This window comes from Cheilinus undulatus, linkage group 13 (assembly GCF_018320785.1).
Source record: "Cheilinus undulatus linkage group 13, ASM1832078v1, whole genome shotgun sequence".
NCBI classification, from domain to species: domain Eukaryota; kingdom Metazoa; phylum Chordata; class Actinopteri; order Labriformes; family Labridae; genus Cheilinus; species Cheilinus undulatus.
This window is the reverse complement of record NC_054877.1, coordinates 24,985,129-25,006,048: the sequence shown is the minus strand read 5'-3', so window position 1 is coordinate 25,006,048 and position 20,920 is coordinate 24,985,129. Positions and strand designations below refer to the sequence as shown.

Sequence of the window (20,920 nt, the reverse complement as noted above, 5' to 3'; positions counted from 1 at the left end):
TGGAGTTTTTGTAAGAGTCAAACATTAAAAAACATTGAACTTTGATGTATATCAGATCAATGGGCATGTCTGGAGGCTGAAATAATCATTTAATCCACTGCCATGCCTCATGCATGATTGTGCACAGTCACAAAGCTGAAGGCTTTAAAACAATGGCAGGAGCTCATCAACACTTCTAAAAAGTTTTTTTCTACCTTTTCAAAAACTAATCAGGGGACGATAATCATCCTCTGCTTTAGAGTTGATGGAGATCCCCCTTCCGTGTACATTTACATGACAGTGTTGTCAGCCTGTCTATATCTTTCTGGGATGGATAAACATTGAGAAAAAAGGGATGTTTTTAAGTTTATGACTCTTACTAACAGAGAGCTTCGGTGGTTAAATCTGAACATGCACTTTCAGTTCCTCCTGCAGTTGTTGAGACATTCTTCTCATTTTGCAGGTAGGTGCAGATCAGTCCATCCAAGATTGTCAGCTCATTGTTACATTGCTGTGGTTTATGAATACTAACAGCTTGCTATGCACTTTGGTGCAGTCCCAGTGGACTTAATTGGCTAAGGTGCCCAAGTTGGTGCCTTCTGTGTGGTCAAAAGTTGAAAAATAGCATTTTCAGTAACCTCCAAATAGACAAAGGTTGACAATCTGCCCTCTAGAAAGACAAAATTTGACGAATGACCTTGTAAGTTTCCTCTAGAAAGACAAAAATTTGATAAAGTGCCCTCTTTAGTAATCTCCTAATAGACAGAAGTTAATAAAGTGCCCACTAAGGTGCCCTATCAATACACAAAAGTTGACAAAGTGCCCTCTTTAGTAATCTGTTAATAGACTCTAAATAGACAGAAGTTGATCAAGTTCAATCTCCTCCCAACCTGTAATCTTTGATTTTGTGAATTTTAATATTTGAGTTTGTGAATTTAAATGTGTAAATTTGTGTCTTTTTCATTCTTAATGTTTTGCCAATGAAAGTTACCATTTCCATGCCAATAAAGCCTTTGAATTGATAAAATCCCCTCTAAACTGGCCTCTTAATGGTCAAAAAGTGACTAAGTTCCATCTTAGGCTGGCCACACACTAGAAGATTTAAAACAGTTGGAGACCGCAGACATCAGGACGATTTCCAATGATGTTTCGTCCTGAATCCTCTGAACACACACACTAGACAACTCAGCCAGACTGTCAGCTCACTAGAGACCACATACCTACAGACCTGACAATGACCTCGGGTGAACACGTGACTTTAGAAAAATGAACAAATACGTGTGTCTGTCGATACCCTCTTGCTCTCCCTCCACAACAGGCTGCCCTGGCATGCGTTATGGGTGCAGCAAAAATCATAAAACATGAGAAATACTCTGGATTGAATCCTAGATGGAATGAAGGTATGGTTGTGTTTATGGTTGTGAGCAGTGAAAGTACCTCACTGGTTGATGTCTGTACTTCATCAGAGGCACTACGACCTAGAATAGAATATTATTTATATTTATATTTGATATAAATATCAAACATGTTTGATATTAGGCAGGATCTGCTTTTAGTGGAGGAAACCACATGTCTCAGAGGAAATGCAATAAATTAGTATAAGCTGGTTGGTATAAAGTTTTTCATAGACATCCTTCCTTATGTATATTTGTTTTATCAATGGTTAAATGTTTTTTTTTTCCTTAGCTGTTTTAACAGAGGTGTGGAGCGCACAGTCTTCAACCAGCTCTCAGAATACTTGCAGAACAATGATCTACTTGATCAGAATCAATCTCACTTTAGGCAGGGCCACTCTACTGAAACTGCACTTTTGTCGTTAACAGAATCGCTGTGTTTGGCTTGAGCAGCTAGTCAGTCACCAGTTCTCTTACCGCTGAATCTCTCTGTTGGCTTTGACGTGGTAAACCACAAAATCCTCCTCTCCACACTCTCTTCACTTGGTATCTCAGGATCTGCCCTCCAGTGGTTTAAGTCCTACCTCACTAAGAGATGTTTTAGAGTGTCATGGAGGGGAGGAGTGTCCAAACTGCATGGCTTATCAACAGGGGTGCCTCAAGGGTCAGTGCTTGGTCCCCTACTTTTCTCAATATACGCCACCTCACTCGGTACAATCATCTGCTCCCATGGCTTTTCTCATCTCTTATGGTATTTCCAACACATCAGGCTCCTAAGTCACTAGCCTGACTCTTCTCTTCTGTTGTCCCTAAATGGTGGAATGAATTACCCAACTCCATTCGATCCGCAGAGTCCCTCTCTACTTTCAAGAGAAAGCTAAAGACCCAGCTCTCTAGAGAACTCTGCACTTAGCTAGCCTATTCTCCACTATTATCCCCAGTGGCAGTTTCCCAACTGCAGTTGGCTCACTCTGTCCTGCTCTTATTCTGGGATTTTTTGCTCAGCTATTTGTGAGTGAACCAACACTTGGTACTTTGGTCATTAGTTGTTGTGAAGATAATTTAATGGATGGCAATCATGAAAGATCTCACATTTTGGTTGTTTCATTGTTGATGCTTATAAAAAAAACCAAAAACAAACAAACAAACAAAAAAAACTTGTATACATTATGCGCTTTGCCTTTAACACTGCATGTCAGCACCTGCAGCCAGTTGGACTTCAGCACTTCTTGTCTAGATCTTTGCTTGTGTTGTTCTTGCTCTCGAATGTACATCGCTAAAATAAAAGATAAAAGCGTCTGCTAAATGACATTGTAACATTGTAGGGTATACTCATAATAAACACATTAAATCTTAACCAGGATTTCTAACTACCACTGATTTAATGTTAAGATGACTGAAAGAAATCAGGTCCTGATTTTTTTTCTCTGTAGTTTAAACAAAAACATTAACTACATACAGTGCTTAACAAATTTATTAGACCACCTGTCATAAAAACGAGAAAATATTTTAGCAATATTTCAAAAAATTGTGTAAAACTCAAAATGTTCAGTCATCTGGATGTTTGCAGGCCTCAATAATGGCTTCTTAGCAGCTATTCTTCCCTTTAAGCCTTGTTTCATCAGCCGTCTGCTTATAGTCATTCTGGAGACTTTCTCAGACTCTGATCTAGAAGCATTCATCTCTGCCTGAAGATCAGCAGTGGTCTTCCTTCTGTCTCTAGTACTTCAAATCTTGAGGTGTCTGACATCTGCTTCAGTTAACTTTGGTTTCCTGCCTCTTCCTTGGCGCATTTTGTACCAGTCTCGGCAATTGACTCCAAAGCATACTTGACCACACTGTGAGAACACTTTATGTCTTTCCCTATTTGTCTCAGAGACCATCCAGCATCAGGAAGTGCTTTAATGCGGACTCTTTCATTTTCAGTGAGCTCTCCACGTTTTACCATTTTGAACAGGAATGAGGAATTTCAAACTGAATTCACCTTCTTATACCCAAATTTGAGCCGGCTCACTGGGCTTCTCTGAGAAGTCAGAAATGAATCAAGCATAACATTCAACCACTAAAACTCATTTTTCTGTTCAGGAATGCAAGTAAATAACTATAATTTGACACATTAATCAAGAAATATTAATGTGCTTTACTATTTTTTCAGTTTTTTTGTAAGTCAGTAAATTTGAAAATTCATGGATAACAATAATAATTATATTTTAGCATTAAAAATATCATTTCATTGAAAGAGCTTCTACATATTGGTGTATTAACCATTGCAGAAACATAAAAAAATTATTTTGGTAATTACCAATGCTGTTAATTTAGGGCAGCTGTGGCATAAACCTTAGTTTGGGTGGTGGTCTAATAAATTTGTTAAGCACTGAATATATTTATATAGATAACAGTGTATATTTATCATAGTTACTGCCGTTTGATGATGTTGTTTGAGTTCCTCTTTGTCATGTGTTTGCTTCATCTTCATTCCTTCCATCATGTCCTTATTTGCTCTCTCATGTATGTGAATGTAGCTCCAGTTTTTGCAGTGTACTGTGAAATTCACATGCTGTCATAGCACAGCCTTGCTCACTTTGTGCCCCCAACTCATAAAAGTAAATTTGAAAATGTCTCGAAGGAAACTAAGTGGCTCAGGTTTACTGCTTGCATGAGCTGTTTTGATCACTCTGCTTTGAGAAATAATAGCCTTTCATCTTTCCTTCAATTTGAAACTCATCCAGAGGCTGTGGCTTTACTTACTGTTTCACAAAGCAGCTCAAGCAAGTGTGTTATTTGTGTCAAACTGTTAGTGTCGGCTTTGGGAGGCGGACCAGTGATTTTTTTCTTTTAAGTTGTTATTAGGGTCCATCAATCAGGAAAACAGCTCGTAGCTTAGATCTAACCTAGAACCACAAAGAAAGATGTTAGACCTTAAGCAGAGGGGAATCAGACTCCAGACGAAGAAAGCGGGCTTATGCAACATTTAAGTGAAAAATGTTGTGTGATTTCACTGTGACACTGATGCAGGTCCCACAGTTGAAAGCATACCATCAACCAACATTCAAATATGGGTCAAGCTCAGCAGCAATAAGAGAAAGGCTTTTATTTATCCTCTAGACCAGCATCTCTCAGTGTTTTTCCTGTCAAGGCACCCTTTAAAAATGTTAAAAGTCTGAAGTCACTGGAGTCAAAATATATTGGATAAAGAAAAGAACATTCCACATCCCTGTGGCTGCAGATGAATACAGTAGTAGTGACTGAATAGATTGTAGTAATATGATTAACAAGATAAATCTCTAATGCAGTCTCTCACAACAATTAAAATGTCTTCATTTTCACGCAGTGGTTGGGTAGACCTTAAAAACACACTTTGACATGTTTCCCCCCTACAAACACCTGCCAAAGAGCATGGTTCTTGAGCAGTGCATACTGACAGGTGACTTTTAATTCACTGGTGCCAATATTGACGTGATTTCAGGAAAAGAACATATGAAACATTCTGGTGAAATACCCCTGGCCAGACAATGATCTGCATATTCATGGAAATACTTGGTTACTATTAAACCATGTATTTCACAAAGGTATATGAAGATGTCAGTGCCAGTTGACTCAACACCTAGGACCAGGGGTGGACTGGCAATCTGGCATACCAGACATTTTCCTGGTGGGCCAAGATACCTTGGAGCCGGTATGAGCTATTTATTTAAATTTATTTGCAAAGCACCAGCCCATAGAGCAGGAGCAGCGGCCCACTGGTTATTTTCTGGCCCAATCACATATCCTAAAGTTCCATTGAACCCCCTTCCCCTCCATAATTTGTCCCAGCTTAGAAAGCGTAACTAAAGTGTCTGGTGAAAGCGAAAGTTAAGCGCCAAAACGATCGATTAGATATGTAAATCAATGTTAAATTAGAATAAAAAGTGCTGGTCTAGCTGTGCAAAACTTGTAAAGACTCTGCAGTCCATGCAGTAGAAAGTCTGCTGCAGCTACATGTGGAGGAGGAGGAGGAGGAGAGGCAGGTGTGTGACAGGTACATCACGAGCATCAGGGGAGAGTGAAACTAAGGGTGTGTGGATGACATTCACAGCATGAATGTTTATTAGAATGTGCATCATTTATTCACAAAATCACATTGCTCCTGATGTGAATAGAAAGATGCGACAAATTTAGCCTCCTAATTATCCACATTTTTGTGTGTTTATTTGCGTCACCCTTAATGTGTAAAGGCCTTTATTAATAAAGGTCCTAAATTCAGACTTTATCCCGTCACATATAGGTAGACCTGTGCAAGTATTTTAATTGATATCGAGTTCTCTTATTTTAAATCGTAGAATAAAATTTTATATTGAATTAATTTGCTTATTCTTATCAGAGTCACTTAAAAATATATGCCAATTTAGCACTATTTCATTTCAAATTTTTTTTATATATTTTTTAAAAAAGGCTGGTAAAATGATTGAACAGTACAGCACTGATGTATGACGTACTAAGTATTCATCATTAAATCTGTGTTAATCAACATTATTCCAGTAAATTTACTCCATTACTTTTCTGTAAGCATTTGTATTGAGTTAAGGCCTTTTAATTAAAAAACACTTTCTAGCAGAGATTTTTCGAAATAAGCGTAGACATATTCTACACTTCTCCTTGATATGGTGTGCACTCACCTCTGACTATGAGTCAGTCATTCAAAGCAGAGTGAAAACACCATATAGATGTGTCTGTGACACTCACATCTAAACTATCTCATAGTCTGATGATTATTCTAGTTGCTGTATGTAGTAAGGGGGCAAAGGAATGTGTGTAACATTATTCTATATTCGGCTGTGAGGAGCCAAAAATGCCATAGCTGAATTTTCTCCCCAGTCCAGCCCTGGTCTAAGGAAACGCCAAGGGGCACTTAATCACATTTTGTCCTCTGGAGGGGCACCTTGGAGGACCCAAAACCCCTTTTTTCTACTGAAAGGGCTCCCTAGAGAGAGAAATTTCCTCCCACCCCCAAGTCCACCAGTGGACTACATTTTGGTATGTGTTTTGGTTCTCTATATTTGTCTCAAAATATCTCTCCTGCTGAATTTGTTAGGTTCATTCATCAATCTGTGTCCTGGTTTTCATGTGGCTTTGTTGTCTGTCTTCAAATTGTTTTGCCTCAGTATTATTGTAAATAAACTTTTACCCTCAATACCTCCTCCAGTTGGTCAGTCTAAATGTACTTTTATACTACTTGTGCACTAACCCATGTCACATTTGTGTCATTCAAACTCTCTTTTCACTCTAAACGTGGTGAAGAAGCTTCAAGTCTTCTAATCCTCAATCATGTGGTGTCTGTTTGCATGTACAAATTTGTCCATCCAAGAAAAGCATGAGAATTGGCAGGGTGGATAGCGGAGGAGGTGGGCAGTGTTGGCGAGGATTAGTGTGGTAGGGATTTGCACATTCATTCTTGTTTCCTCTCTCGTTTTTACACCAATGATTTTTTTGTCTCTTTGCTCCTTACAGCATTTTTAACACCTTTAAATGGCAACACTCCACTTACGCAAGCTCCGGAGACACTAAGTCAGTGGGTGATTTAATTTTAACTGTGCATATAATGCAGAGTCAAGACAAACGTGAAGAGAATAGATTTATCATGCGTGATGCACAGATGGTTGTGTTAGTCAGAAATGTGCTCTGCCTGCACCAGCGCCTTGAATTAGTCCTGCCTCAGTGGAATGGCTCATGGGGACTAATTCAGAAGCAGCTCCCTTTCCTCTATTTCTTCATCATCACTGCCTGCCTCTCAAACACAGTGTGAGTTTTTATCCCTGCAGAGACCAGAAACTCAATCAGGAAAGCACCTTTAGCTGCTACTAATGTAAAAGCTTTATATCAGCTTTAACGGTGATGTTTTTAGATATAATACATCTCATAGTGAGAATAGAATCATTGATAATATCTGAGGATTAATTTGCTCTCTCATGCTCCTCAAATATCACACGATCACAGAATCCTTATTAGTGTCTCAAGATGCTGATGTCAGCCTGAGGTATTATACCTTAATTTAGATAAGACAGGAAAAAAGTGATAGGAAATGCCATAATGGGGGGTAGGGGGGTGGGGGGGAGTGTACTATTGTTTGTTCCATGATGTGCACAAACGTAAACATGATAGAAAACCAAGTAGAGGGAACTTCAACAACTTAAATGAAAAAGAACTGAATAACTGTGAAACAGGGACATTGCGGGTGCACAATGGCAAAGAGGGGTTAAAAGCAACAGAGTGGCAAAAAATGGTTAAAAGTGGCAAAAATGGGCAAAAAGAGACAAAAAGTGACAAAGATGGGTGAAAAGTGAAAAAACTGGATAGAGCATGGCAAAGATGGGTTTTAAGGGGCAAAATGGGCAAAAAGAGAAAAAGAATTGTAAAAAAAGGGGTAAAGGTGACAAAAGTGGACCACAAGTAGCATAACATTGGAAAAAAGGGGCAAAAATGATCACATAGTTGCAGAAAAGTAGCAAATAAAAGTGGCAAAATGAGCAAAAAGTAAAAAAAAAAAAAATACAATAATGGTTTAGAAGGGGCAAACAGAATTGGCATAAATTGGTATAAAGGAACAAAGAGGTGTTAAAACTGACTAAAAATTGGAAAAGTTAACAGTCTTTTGCAGACAAAAGTAGAGCTGCATAGACTAAACAACAGACAACCTGCAGGTCCTAGAGGTGCTAGTGTGAGGATCCTTAAATACCTACCTGATACTAAGTCTGGAAAGGATCCTTGAGCCATGCGACACATCCTGTCTGCTTTCAGTCAGAAAGAACATACCCTTGCATCTCCAATGACCCTTCAAAAACAACCTCTAGATGCATCTTTAGTCTGTCTGCCAGCCAAAAAGGGAAAGGCGCTTTCATCGGCCTACTTCAGCTTGCCTCTAGCAGCTTGGAAATGCCAGGTAGTAGTGTCAGAGTCATGTTCTATGATTTTTACACCTTCTGACCTGCTGGGAATAAGGCAGACAGTGATGCAGGGAGACACCACTGTGGTACCAGGGTGTCAGACTCTCAGAGCTGCCTGTCTGACATGGCTGTTACTAAGGGGACCCACAGGGCACGATCCTGGCACCCTTTATCTTCACCCTCATCTTCTTGGATTTGTTTTTGCTTGCAAGCTTTGCATTTTGCTTAACAAAGTGTAGGAAGTGACCTTATTATGAGCTGGAGGGATATTTCAAAATGGGAGTGATTCACATCTTTTATCTAAGGGACTGACTGCTCCTCGTATGACCTCTGGGCTATAACATGAAAACTAGGCCCTTGATGAGGCCAGTTTAAAGCACACCAGGTTTGATAGCCTGACCCCAACCTCCCTTTGAGATAAGGAGCACTGGCCTTCCTTTTGGCAAAGAATTTGAATACAGAATTGCATCTACAGACTTCTTCCTGAGTTGTATCATTATCAGGCTGGTTAATTATTCTCACTGGCTTTCCGTGCACATACAAAGAACTCCACATAAGCACAGATATACCTAATGAATTGAGCTGAGCACCATAGAAAGTGCTGCAAATCTCTGATTCATCTGACATCTTCAAAAGAAGAAATGTTTGAGAGAAATCTGCATATGTCTGATGGTTCAATGCCCGCATTTCTAACACGGCAAGAGTGGGATCTGTGACCAGCACCTCAAAGAGTGAGGGTGTTTGAAGAACATCCAGAGAGACAGAGAGAGCGAGAGAGAGAGAGAGAAAACAAGAAACGTCATCATTTGTGGAGGACTGATGTGCTATCCAACATGTTTACTTTGCTGCTCTCTCCATCCAGAAAAAAAGAAAAAAACTTCAACACAAACTGAGCCAGCAGCACAGTCTGTTGTATTTGTGTTGCAAATGATGACATACAGTATATTACATATTTCCTTCTTGGAAGAATTTTAACACTTAAATTTTTTGCATAAAAAGCCTTCTCCTATATACAGTACACACATCACTCAAAAAGTCATGGACAGATTTTCATGAAATTTTCAGGAAATGTCAGAAATGGCATAAGGAAGAACTGATTAGATTTTGGGACTGATTCAGATCGCCGTCTGGATCCAGGAATTTTTTTTTTTTTTTTTTTTTAAAGATTTATTTTTTGGCCTTTTTGCCTTTATTAGATAGGACAGTGGATAGAGTTGGAAACAGGGAGGAGAGCAGGGAGAGACATGCAGGAAATAGTGCCACAGGCCAGATTCGAACCCGGGTTGCCTGCGTATATGGCATGCGCCTTAACCACTCCGGGTGCTTGTGTTGCCTGTACCAGAGCAAACATGTCTAATGTTGAAGGGCAGTCATGGCAGGCATCTTGTCAGGCCTACAAGACCAGAGATTGGCTGCGTCTCTTCCGGGCAGAGAGCCGTCGGTTGTATCATCCTGCAAACCTTGACTGCAAATCTGTAGAAGACAGTCTATGGTCCCTAAGTGCTGACAGGATTTTGGATGCAATGCTGTCCCTGAGATTGAGCACAAAACCACTGGATGAATAAACAATGCGGTTTTCTGATCAAAGCTAATCCCAGGAGTACTGTCTGTGGAAATTGTCCTGACTAACTGTGACTAGTACAAGCTGCAGGAAGGACACTGCCTTTTTTTCTGTCTTTCTCTGAACTTGATGCAATCTCAAGTCTGGGCACAAAGGAATCAATACTCAGTTCTTTTTTTTTTTTTTTTTTAATTCTACTGATAAGCATCATGGGTCCTGTCTATAGGACTTAATGGCCTGCAATAGGAATGCCTCCAGCAGTAGAGTGTTAGTGCCACCACAGAACTACAGGAAATCTTTCCTTCCTGTTGCAATCAAACTGTTAAATTCATCTAGCTCAAATGGAGACACACAGCAGAGTCATCCAGCACTAAGGTGGCTCCTGGCCCCATTTTGCCTCTGTTACTTAAATCCTGCCTCTACTATCTCTTAATAGACGGAAATCATCACAGCTCTCTGAATTCTGGGACACTGGGGTGGACATAAACTGTGATTTCAGGACGATTCTGACCTGATTTCTGGGTCTGGTTTTGAAGTCAAGGTTAAATTTGGATTGTTTTGATTATTTTTAATGGCAGTTCAAGGTATCATTACATCCAATAATTGCCCCAAATGTGAGCCATTTAGTATGATTTTGTCATTGAAAAAGAAATGATTCAATAGAGAAATAACATTTTTCTACCTGATATTGTTATTAGTAACTTCAGCCCTGATTTTGTGGGTAATTTGCTGAGTTTTATTTTGATACCAAGCTGGAGGCCTTACATCCGTCATATAATGCCAGCATTGACAGCACAAGAGCTCTGTTAATGCTACATGGCAGCCGATCAATGAACACTTTGAGGCTGTTTATGCACAGTCAAACAAACAAGCACAGTGTGTTTCAGACTTCGTTGTAATCGACTGTTTTACTGTCTCTGGGAATACTATTCCTGCTCATTCAAGTGCTTTAGTGATTTAACCGCCTTTGATTTACCACTGAGATAAACAGCTGGGAATTGGGATTTCACTTCATGAACAACACAAAGCGTTGTCTAGTGACAACAGTCCGCTGAAAGATTATTATGATTCTTTTTTTGAGGATTTATTTCTTCCTCCTTCTCTGTGTGTAGCTGCTGGACTTGTTTTCTTCTCTTCTCTCCACATACAAATGTCACATTATGTAACATTTATTCTAATGCAGAGAGGATCTTTCGCTGCTAATGCCACTGCTTCAGGCGTCGCTGTAGGTGTTTGTGAGGTGGATGGTTTCCTCTTTTTAGACCACATTGTTTCGGTCTCGGCAAAGGTGTTGAGTCACGCAGAGAAAAAAAATAACACCCTAATGTGAGATATTTCATAGCTGCAGAACTCTTCAAAGATAAAAATAAATGTCATTCCACTTTTGGAACACCAAAATTTATTTAATGATTTTTCCCTACCATTACAACATAATTCAGGAAGTTGGCTACAAACTGCACATCTTTGCAGACTGCTGTTCACCAGTGAGCCTCTGGACACCCATTGAAGTGTTACTATTTACTCTGGCTGAGAGATTGAAAATGATAAAAGCCAATTAAAAATTGATCCCACTAATAAAGGCTAGAAATTGTGTACTTTTAGGAAGAAAAACTATTCAAACAATAATATGTTAAATGAACCATTTTTTAGATTAGTTTATTCGATAGTTCAGACAAAAGCTCTTGTAAATGTAGTTGATGAAATCTGCTCAGCATAGATGAACTAAAACTGAATGCAGTAACACTGTCAAACTTCAGTGATAAAGGCAGGGTTTATTTGTTTTCAAATTCGATAGCAATAGCATAGCTTTAAAACAGCAGTACCTTTGTCAGAACTGGACCACATTTCTTTATTATAAGGTGTGTGGGTTTAGTTGTACTGGAAACCAGTAAACAATGGCTGCCACTGGTGTAGTGATTAGCTCAGATTTAGTGACTGTATAGTGACAGTTTTATAAGAACTGGACCACATTTCCTTAGTATAAGGTGGGTGGGGTTTAGTTGTACTGGAAGCTGGTATATACAGTCCCCTCCAAAAGTATTGGAACGATGGGCCCAATTCCTTTATTTTTGCTGTAGACTAAAACATTTTGGTTTGACATCAAAAGATGAATATGAGACAATAGATCAAAATTTCAGCTTTTATTTCCAGGTGTTTACATCTGGATCTGATGAACCACTTGTAGATTTCATTTTTTGTTTGAACCCACCCATTTTTCATGTGAGCAAAAGTATTGGAACATGTGACTGACAGGTGTGTTTTATCACCCAGGTATGTGCTATTACATTGATTATTCACATGATAAATAGTGCTGAATGTCTACACTCAGTTTCAGATTTGGGTTTTGTCTGTGCAGACTTTGTTTTATAATTAGAGCTGTAAACAATATAAAAACCAGAGAGCTGTCTGTGGGTGAAAACAAGTGATTGTGAAAAGGAGACAGGATGGGAAATCCTCCTAAAGAAGGAAGACACTACTGGTGTACTCAGTAATAGATGTCGAAAGGGTAGAGCAAGGAAAACAGCATCAGTTTACAACAGAAACATTGTGAGAGCTGTAAAGGAAGACACTAAAACAACTGTTAGTGACATCAGCAACAACCTCCAGAGGGCAGGAGTGAAGGTATCACCATCTACTGTTCACAGAAGACTTCATGAACAAAAGTACAGAGGCTACACCAGAAGATGCAAACAACTCATTAGCAAGAAGAACATGAAGACCAGGCTGGAATTTGCCAAAAATTACAGAGACCACCCTCAAACATTCTGGGACAAAGTTTTATGGACTGATGAGACAAAAATGAACCTTTACCAACGTGATGGAAAGACTGAAGTTTGGAGAAAGAAAGGATCTGTTCATGCTCCCAAAATACAAGCCCATCTGTGAAACACAGTGGAGGCAATGTCATGGCTTGGGCTTGCATGGCTTCTTCAGGGATGGACTCATAAATCTTCATTGATGATGAAACACATCATAGCAGTGGCAGAAATGAACTCAGAATTTAAAGAAAGATGCAATCAAACTGGGAGATCTTTCATCATTCAGCAAGATAATGCTCAAAAACACACTGGCAAAACAACACAGGAGTTCATTAGAGGCAAGAAGTGGAAGGTTGTAGACCGGTCAAATCAATCTCCAGACTTAAACCCTATAGATTATGCATTTTATCTGCTAAAGAAGGGACTGAAGGGAGTAAACTCCCAAAACAACAACTGAAAGCCTGGAAAAGCATCACAAAAGAAGAACGTGAAAGTTTGGTGATGTCAGTGGGTCACAGACTTGATGCAGTTATTGCAAGAAAAGGGTTTCCAACTGAGTATTGCGTCTTACTCACTTAAATCTGTTTCACTTAAAGTCACTTAAAGTCTATCTGTTCCAATACTTTTGCTCACCAAAAAATTTGGTGCTCCGTTACAAATAAAGCTATCTCTAAGTTGTTTTTCAGATCCAGACATAAATATCTGGAAATGAAAGCTGAAATGTTGATCTCTTGTCTCATATTCATCTTTTGATGTCAAACCCAGATGTTTTTGGTTTACAGCAAAAATAAAGGAATTGGGCCCACCTTTCCAATACTTTGGGAGGGGACTGTACAATGGCTGCTGCTGGTGTAACGATAAGCTCAGATGTAGCTATAGTCTATAGACAGTTTTATCAAAACTGGGCTACATTTCTTTGTTAAAGCAGGAACAAAGAGCCATACTGAAAGCTTTTCTTGGTAGAGACGATGTTTTTGCACATTGCAATGTAAAATATGTATATGCAATGGCTATATGACCTCCTGAGCTAGCCTGGATAGGTTTGAAATGCGTTACACGAGTTTTTATGGCACATGTTGTAAATGTAGTATTTTTTTCTGCCTTTGCATATGCATTGAAGCATTCATGATGAACACCTTAATGATAATAAGCCATAAATGCAAATAGGTCACGTCTGTTAGAGCCATTTTTATGAATATATTATTTGTTGTATATGAGCTGCTGTCAGTTTCTCTCAATATTTAAATTACTTCATGGTGAAATATGAATTAGCACATGTAGGATATACCTGATAAATCCCAGACTTGAGATGTTTGTACAGTCTTGACAGAATAAATGTATTAGAGATGAAGATCACAAACACGGTGGAAAGACAGATAATCTATGCTTCAAATCAAGTTTTTATCTCTTGTCCCTGCTGTACGGTCAGTCTCACTTGTCTATAGAGCTCTCTTTTCCCTCTCCTTCTCTAAATCAAACAGATGGTGTATTTATCTAGTTTCTTACTGTGTGAGTCCCTCAGGCTGTCACAGGCAGAAGCATCTTTTGCACCTGGAGGAGCTGATGCTACCTCAGCAAGGAGAAGTGACAGCTTCTTTTTTAGTGGTTTATGCTGGGAAATCTTGATTTTAATGGGTTGATTCTCTGAGTGGTAATCCTCTCAGTGGCAGTGAAAGTACACCTGTTTCATCGCTGGGCAGGCATGTTTGTTTGCATCTCTGAGTTTTAACGGCCAGTTTCTGTTTGACTTCCTATATATATATATGTATATATATATATATATATACATATATATATATATACATATATATATGTATATATATATGTATATGTATGTATATATATATATATATATATATACATATATATATGTATATATATATATGTATATATATATATATGTATATATATATCTCTCTTTCTCCCTCAGAGGTCTTTTTACCATATTCTTAAGGAAAAATGTACTAAAACATTCTGGGAAACGTCTCTTTCTGATAGGATGATCAGACTACTTTGATTAGGAAACCTTTCAAAATATATCAGTGCTGAGGTGTACATTGTGACTGTGTTATGTGCTAAGTGTAAAATGCTTTAAAAACTTTGGGCTTTATATGGACATGACTTGAAATTATACTGATGAGTGGGACTGGAAGAAAGGCTGTGGAAAAACAAACAAGATCAGGATATACTGTGCCAAACTCGGAGGAACAATATTGAATTGAACTGGAATGGTTGGTGGAAACAGACCATACTGGGTGTCGTCTGGCACCTGCATCCATCCAGGTTTTAGACAAAGGTTTTTAATCCATGTCTGCTGCAATTTTAGTCAGGATCTCATCACACATTTAACAATCATTGCAAAATGGATGTACAGTTTTGCTCGGCAGAGAAGGCTCTCCTTAAAAGATTCTCCCTGGATTAGTTAATGCTTGGCTTTCCAGGGAGATAGATACATTTGTGACAATCCATATTGATTACAATGAAATTAGCTCAGATGCAATCAATCTGCATTAGAATGAAACTGAATCTGGGGTTGCTACAGTCTTTATGCTGTAAAGGAGGTGGCTGGGGTGGAGGTGAGGCTCTGACAGCTGTAGTAAGTAGGAATTAGTGATATTAGTGATATTTAGTGCCATATTTAAATGCACTTACATTTTGATAGTAAGAGCTTTGACTGGCTGTTGGAGCTTGAAGGTGATAATTGGAATCAGCTGGCCATCAGCTGATCACAGCTGGGTATATCATTTTTAAGTCCTGCATGAACTAATGATAAGCTAAATTTTTCAGAAAGCTTTTTAAACTTTTTTGCCTAATTGTTATACTACTTTCAGACAGAAAAGTAACTTAAGAATTTATTTTCTCTTTTGCAACTTAAATGGTTATCATAGAAAACAACACAAAGCTTTGCCCTTTTGGTAGTGCTAATCCATGCAGAAATGCCCTCATGCCTCCAATCTGGAGTTCCTCAGTGACATGTGACACCATCAGCAAACAACCTATAGCCCACCGTTCACCTCTATTTTCCATGTCTTCAGTACTTTTCAGATGTATTCATGCTGCCTTCAGGATCTCATAATTACAATCTCTTGATCTCTTGATTTTGAGATTCTAATATAATAATTTTGGGATAATTAGGGCCTAATTATTTCAGTCCTTTATTTTGAATAAAAATCTTGTAATTATGAAATAAACATTTAAAAAAATCATCTTTGATTGCAACGTACTTCTGTGTCTTTAAGCCTCTGAGTAAAATAGGGGCAAACTTTGTTGTTCAGGAAGTTAAAACATATTCATTTTCATCATAGCCTGGATTTCATTACAAGCCATTTTATCTGATAATCCAAGCTAGACTTACCACAAGCTACCTGTATGTGAAACAGTGGTCTAGTTCCTGTAGAAAACAAAAGTTTGCAAGATATCAACCTTGTTTTAAGAAAAATTGAGCATGTAGTGTTAGTTCAGGCAAGCCGTCGTCAGCTGACAGCCAGCTAATTTTCTTTAAGCGCACTATTGGCTAATCTCTCATGCTGCCTTATTTAAACTGCTCTTGCCTGGTTATGTTCTGCTGCTCTCTGTGCAAGCTGCTCTTACAACCCTCCTCCACCCCAGCTCCTCCTTTATTCTGCTTCTGACGTAATCAGTAACATTCAGTTGTCATTGATACCTGCTCTGCTCTGGGGTTTTTACTGGTACATACAACATAAAGCTGTCATTAATGAATAAAATGAATGCCAATGGATTGTGGGATAGGTAGTTCCTTTGTTAGCTGATTAACTTGGCTCATGCATTTAAAGCATTGTAATAAGGAGTCTCCACCCAGTTAGTGTGAACACAGAGCTGAGAACAACAAACCCAGACAGAGCTTTACTTAATCTTTCTTTGAGGCAGTCATTACACAACACATACATTTGATATCGTGTTCATTAATGATAAAAGTGTTTGATATTATAACTTGGATGAATTAATAGTGATGTGCATTACTAAATACTTAGCAAACATAAAGCAATGAAAGCAATGAAATCATTACTTTTTAATAGAAAAGCAAAATAAAAGATGAGTATCTCAGCAGTATCTCTAGTTCTAATAGAAAAGAAGAAAATGACCTTCATTCATTTTTTGCTGCTATGTTCCTGCCCCTCTCCTCATACATTTTCCAGTGTAAAAGAGATAGGAAGGCACACTGAGTGCATGCTGAGGAGCTGCAAATGAAAAATTCAGCTCAAAGTTGATTGTGGGAAGCCGTTTTAGAAAGATATGCAAATAAAGTGACAGAGTGAGGGGCTTCTTGCTTTTTCCTGCTATGAATGAAATTTGTTTTCCTGAATTGTTATTCTCTGTCACACTCAGAGATATAGTTCTCAAGTTTGAACCCTGCTCTTAAGAAATTACAATGATGTTTAAGCCTACCTGCTTTGGCACACTCTTTCATTTAACCTTGCCAGAACAAACAACTGGTCTGCATTGACTCAGCCGGAGTCAGATTGAATACAGATGAAAGGATTTCCTTAAAAACAACAACAACAAAAAAATGATTTTTAGAATTTCACAAGCTTTTAAAGACACATTCAGTGTGTGCAACAACATGTTACTGTGGTCTCTTCTCTTTTCTTGCAGGGAGTGCATACAGGGAATGCATGGAAAATGGGACATGGGCGTTGAAGAGCAATTACTCCAATTGTGAGCCCATTTTGGAGGAGAAGGTGAGAGTGTCTTCCTTATGTCTTTCCGTTTACAAGTAATCTGTTGACCCTCTTCAGTAAATGCTTGCAGCAGTGTGTCATCATTAAGCACACGCGCCAAAAGGAAACATGCTATTTTGATTGCTTCATACTTATTAAGCTGCATTTTATTCATTGACACACCAGACAAATTCATTCATAACTGCAGAGATGTTTTTGTCCTTGTAAACAAAGCCTAAGGCCACTCAGTAAGATTGATGTATAGTACAAAATGAGTTTTGGCCTGATTCCCTCACATCACATCTCTTGATTGTTTGTATTTCTGGATCTTGCTCTATTTTGTCAAATAATTTAAAGTGGTGACATCTGAAGGTTGTTATTGACACCTGCTTGTTAAGCCTAAAAGAAATAAGGACAGAATTAAAATAGAGAAGGCTGATGACTGACTTCAGTTTTTACTTTAAATCAATCAATTAAATTAATTCAAACATAAAACACTTGTATTGATAAATGCTTAACTTAAATTGATTAAAAATGTACTGGTATGTGCAAAGAGGTTACAATGCCAAGGATTTTGAATGTCCAGCATAACATTTTAGTCTTATTTTTAAAGTTAACCTAACTTTTTGTCAAAGATTTTATCATTAAATTCAGTTCTGATAAAAAGTGTTCACCCCCTTGGCACTTTTTGAAAAACAAAAAAATACAAAAAAACCCTCTTAAATGTCCAAGTGAAAACAAAATCATACAAAGTAATGTCAATTTGACAAAAATATGTAATGTAAAATGAGTGACTGTATAAATATTCACCCCTTTAAAAGTAAAGTCCAGGCAATTGGTGTTAGTAGTCTCACAATTAGTGAAATGGGCATCACCTGAGTGCAGTGAATGTGTCTCAAGTGATTTCAGTGTAAAGACACCTGTTTCTGGAAGGTCCAGTTGCTGGTTAATCAGTATTTCTGGCTACCATATCACCATGAAGATAAAAGAACACTCCAAGCAACTCAACTGTTACGGTTATTGAAAAGTATCAGTCATGTGCATAAGTTGTAGCCCTTCAGGGCATTCATGTTGGGGCCCAATATGCCACAACATGGGACTGAACAGGGTCAAGCTCAACACATGTGGACACACATGTGTCGCTAGGCAGCCAAGATTAAGCCAATGGCCTCTCTTTGTCGGGGCTTTTTTCACCCAGAAGTCCAGAGGGCTTGTGGCAACCCTACTACCTGCCTAGATGCTATGTTTACTCACCACACCCTTATGCAAGGACTTCAAGAGCACGTTAAGCTTTGTGCCACCTGATAGTACCCTCAGATGGCATTCCTGCCACATCTAAGCCTTACTCCAGCCTCAATTTTTGGCCCAAACATGCCAAAAGTTCTGCACAGTACTGTGAATATGTTAACTAGTCGTAGTAAAATCAAACATGATTAATTTTGAGTGAACCATTTTTGATTCATTGGGTGCAATTTTGAGAACTTGACTAGATGACACAACTCACAAGCAGAGTTTCCAAATGTGATGCCCACATTTTCACACAATACTTTTAATGTGAATTTGATTTCGGAACTGTTCTTGAGTTTCTGAAGGCAAAGTTTCCTTGTATTTTCTTGATGCCCTTTGCTAAACTTTCTGTACAAACATCATGAAGGTAAATCTACAAAGACAGACTTGGACCTGCCTAATAACTTCAAGATTACTGCAGATTTAGCATCCACTATTTGCCCCTAGAAATGCACAAATGGACAATGACAGTAACACAACCTCCCTTACTGTCTGATTTCTGTCTGTCAGCTGAGCCCCAGTCATTAAAAGAAATATTGATCTTTTTTACTTGTTTGTACAAGAGTTGCATGAAACACTAACAGGCTTTAATTTAGTCCCTGCTGCTTCTAATTTTAGATACAAGCTGATATATGGCCCAGACTAGTTCAGGTAGTTACTTCCACAACAGTCTCCTAGGTGTTCAGTGCTTCTGATTTAATTGACACCTTTCAGCCAATCAACCTGATTTTCACACTATGCTATTGAGTAGCATATATTTACATGTTTAATTAATGTGTAAGCCTATATGATTCCTAATCTCTTCTCTCTGTTATGTTCTGTTCTGAATTATTATTCTTGTGTTTTCTTTTCAGAGAAAATATCCAATGCATTATAAAATCGCACTCATCATCAACTACCTAGGCCACTGTATCTCTGTGGGAGCTCTAGTCGTGGCCTTCATTCTCTTCTTGTGCTTAAGGCAAGTACAGAAATAGTCTCCGTCTAAATGTGTCCTGCATGCATGAGACCTCACCGGAGACAATCAGCCAAATTCATGTAATATCCTCTGACTGCTTTCGTTAACTCGCTTATGTCAAGCAAGCAGATCTGTGCAGCCTCGGCTCAGCTCGGCGAGAACAACGCGAGCATAATGTGCATTTCATAACACTCCATTTCTTCGTACCTATTTTCATGTCCTGGTTTAAACACGCTCACACACCTACATCTGCCATGACAGAGCAGGGCAGAGACTAAACAGCCTCATCTGAGCTGTGCAAAATTGTTTGATCGATGTGGGCTTCTGGAGGCAAATATTGATTTCTTTCTGTTAAAGCTACAAAAAAAGTCAATATTTTGTGCTATTAAATCTCTTTGGATTTGATGCAACAATCTACATTTGAGTTTTCCTTGAGGGTTATTCTTGGCCATAAAGACATTTTGACCATCATCCCAACCTTAAAGTCAGACAAACAGAAATTACTTATCTCCAGTGTGACGCAGATCCTTGTGGGAGACCTTAAGCCTCAAGATGTGTCAAAATAAATCACATTTCTTTTTCTGCTAGTCATAACTGAGTCAAATTTGATCATGCAGACATGTCATTTTTAAATTCAGCTTGACTTTAACCTTCCATGGATATGAATTTAATCATCTTTGGTGTCCAGTGTGATTAAACGCCCTAACATCTGCTGCTTATGGTAAAAAAAAAATCTAAGAAAAACATCACAATTTTTAGTACAGTAATTCATGAGAAGAATACAAACGGAACCTAATTTGGCTCTCTTAGCATCTTTTTTGTGATATAAGTAAAAGGAAATTATACATTAAAATCTTGCTAAATAAACTGCAACCAGTGCTGCAAATTCTTTACCATTTTACTGCAGTTTTACTCTGATCTTGGGGCCATTATAAAGCTGACACCTCGGCTAGTTTTTCACACTCTCCCACAGCCCAAAAAATTTTGTTGCCTCTAAAACCATTATTTATGCTCGTAATAAGTACTAGAGGTGGTTAAGGCCCTTAAAGATTTTACTATATCCTGGTCATTCAAATATGCGAAGCAAAATCATAAACTCTGTGTCCGTGTGGATGGTAGCCATAATAGGTAGAGAAGGCGAGCTTTGTCATCAGATTATTTTACTCAAATTTGTGTCTGTAATTGGCACTAGCCAGGTCTGCCTGGCCAGACCTGGGCATCATTGGGCATCATTGCTTTACTGATACAGCCTAATCAAACTGCTTTTGCCTCACTAAGCTTTTTTGTGTAGTTATTTTTTCAGATTTTCCAGCTTCAATCCCATGGCATGCTATCTGATGAAGATGTGCCTCTAAGGGAAAAAAAGATTAGAATTTAAACCTT

The 20,920-nt window shown here is 38.4% G+C and overlaps 1 protein-coding gene across 1 annotated transcript in view; it reads left to right on the top strand.

Moving 5' to 3' along the window:
• Window positions 1-20,920, top strand: part of LOC121520789 (corticotropin-releasing factor receptor 2) — an 83,480-nt gene that overhangs the window by 33,226 nt on the left and 29,334 nt on the right. Inside the window, exons 3-4 of the mRNA XM_041804407.1 lie at window positions 17,228-17,313; window positions 19,434-19,540. Coding sequence (XP_041660341.1) covers window positions 17,228-17,313; window positions 19,434-19,540 — 193 coding nt within the window. The remainder of the gene's footprint in view (window positions 1-17,227; window positions 17,314-19,433; window positions 19,541-20,920) is intronic.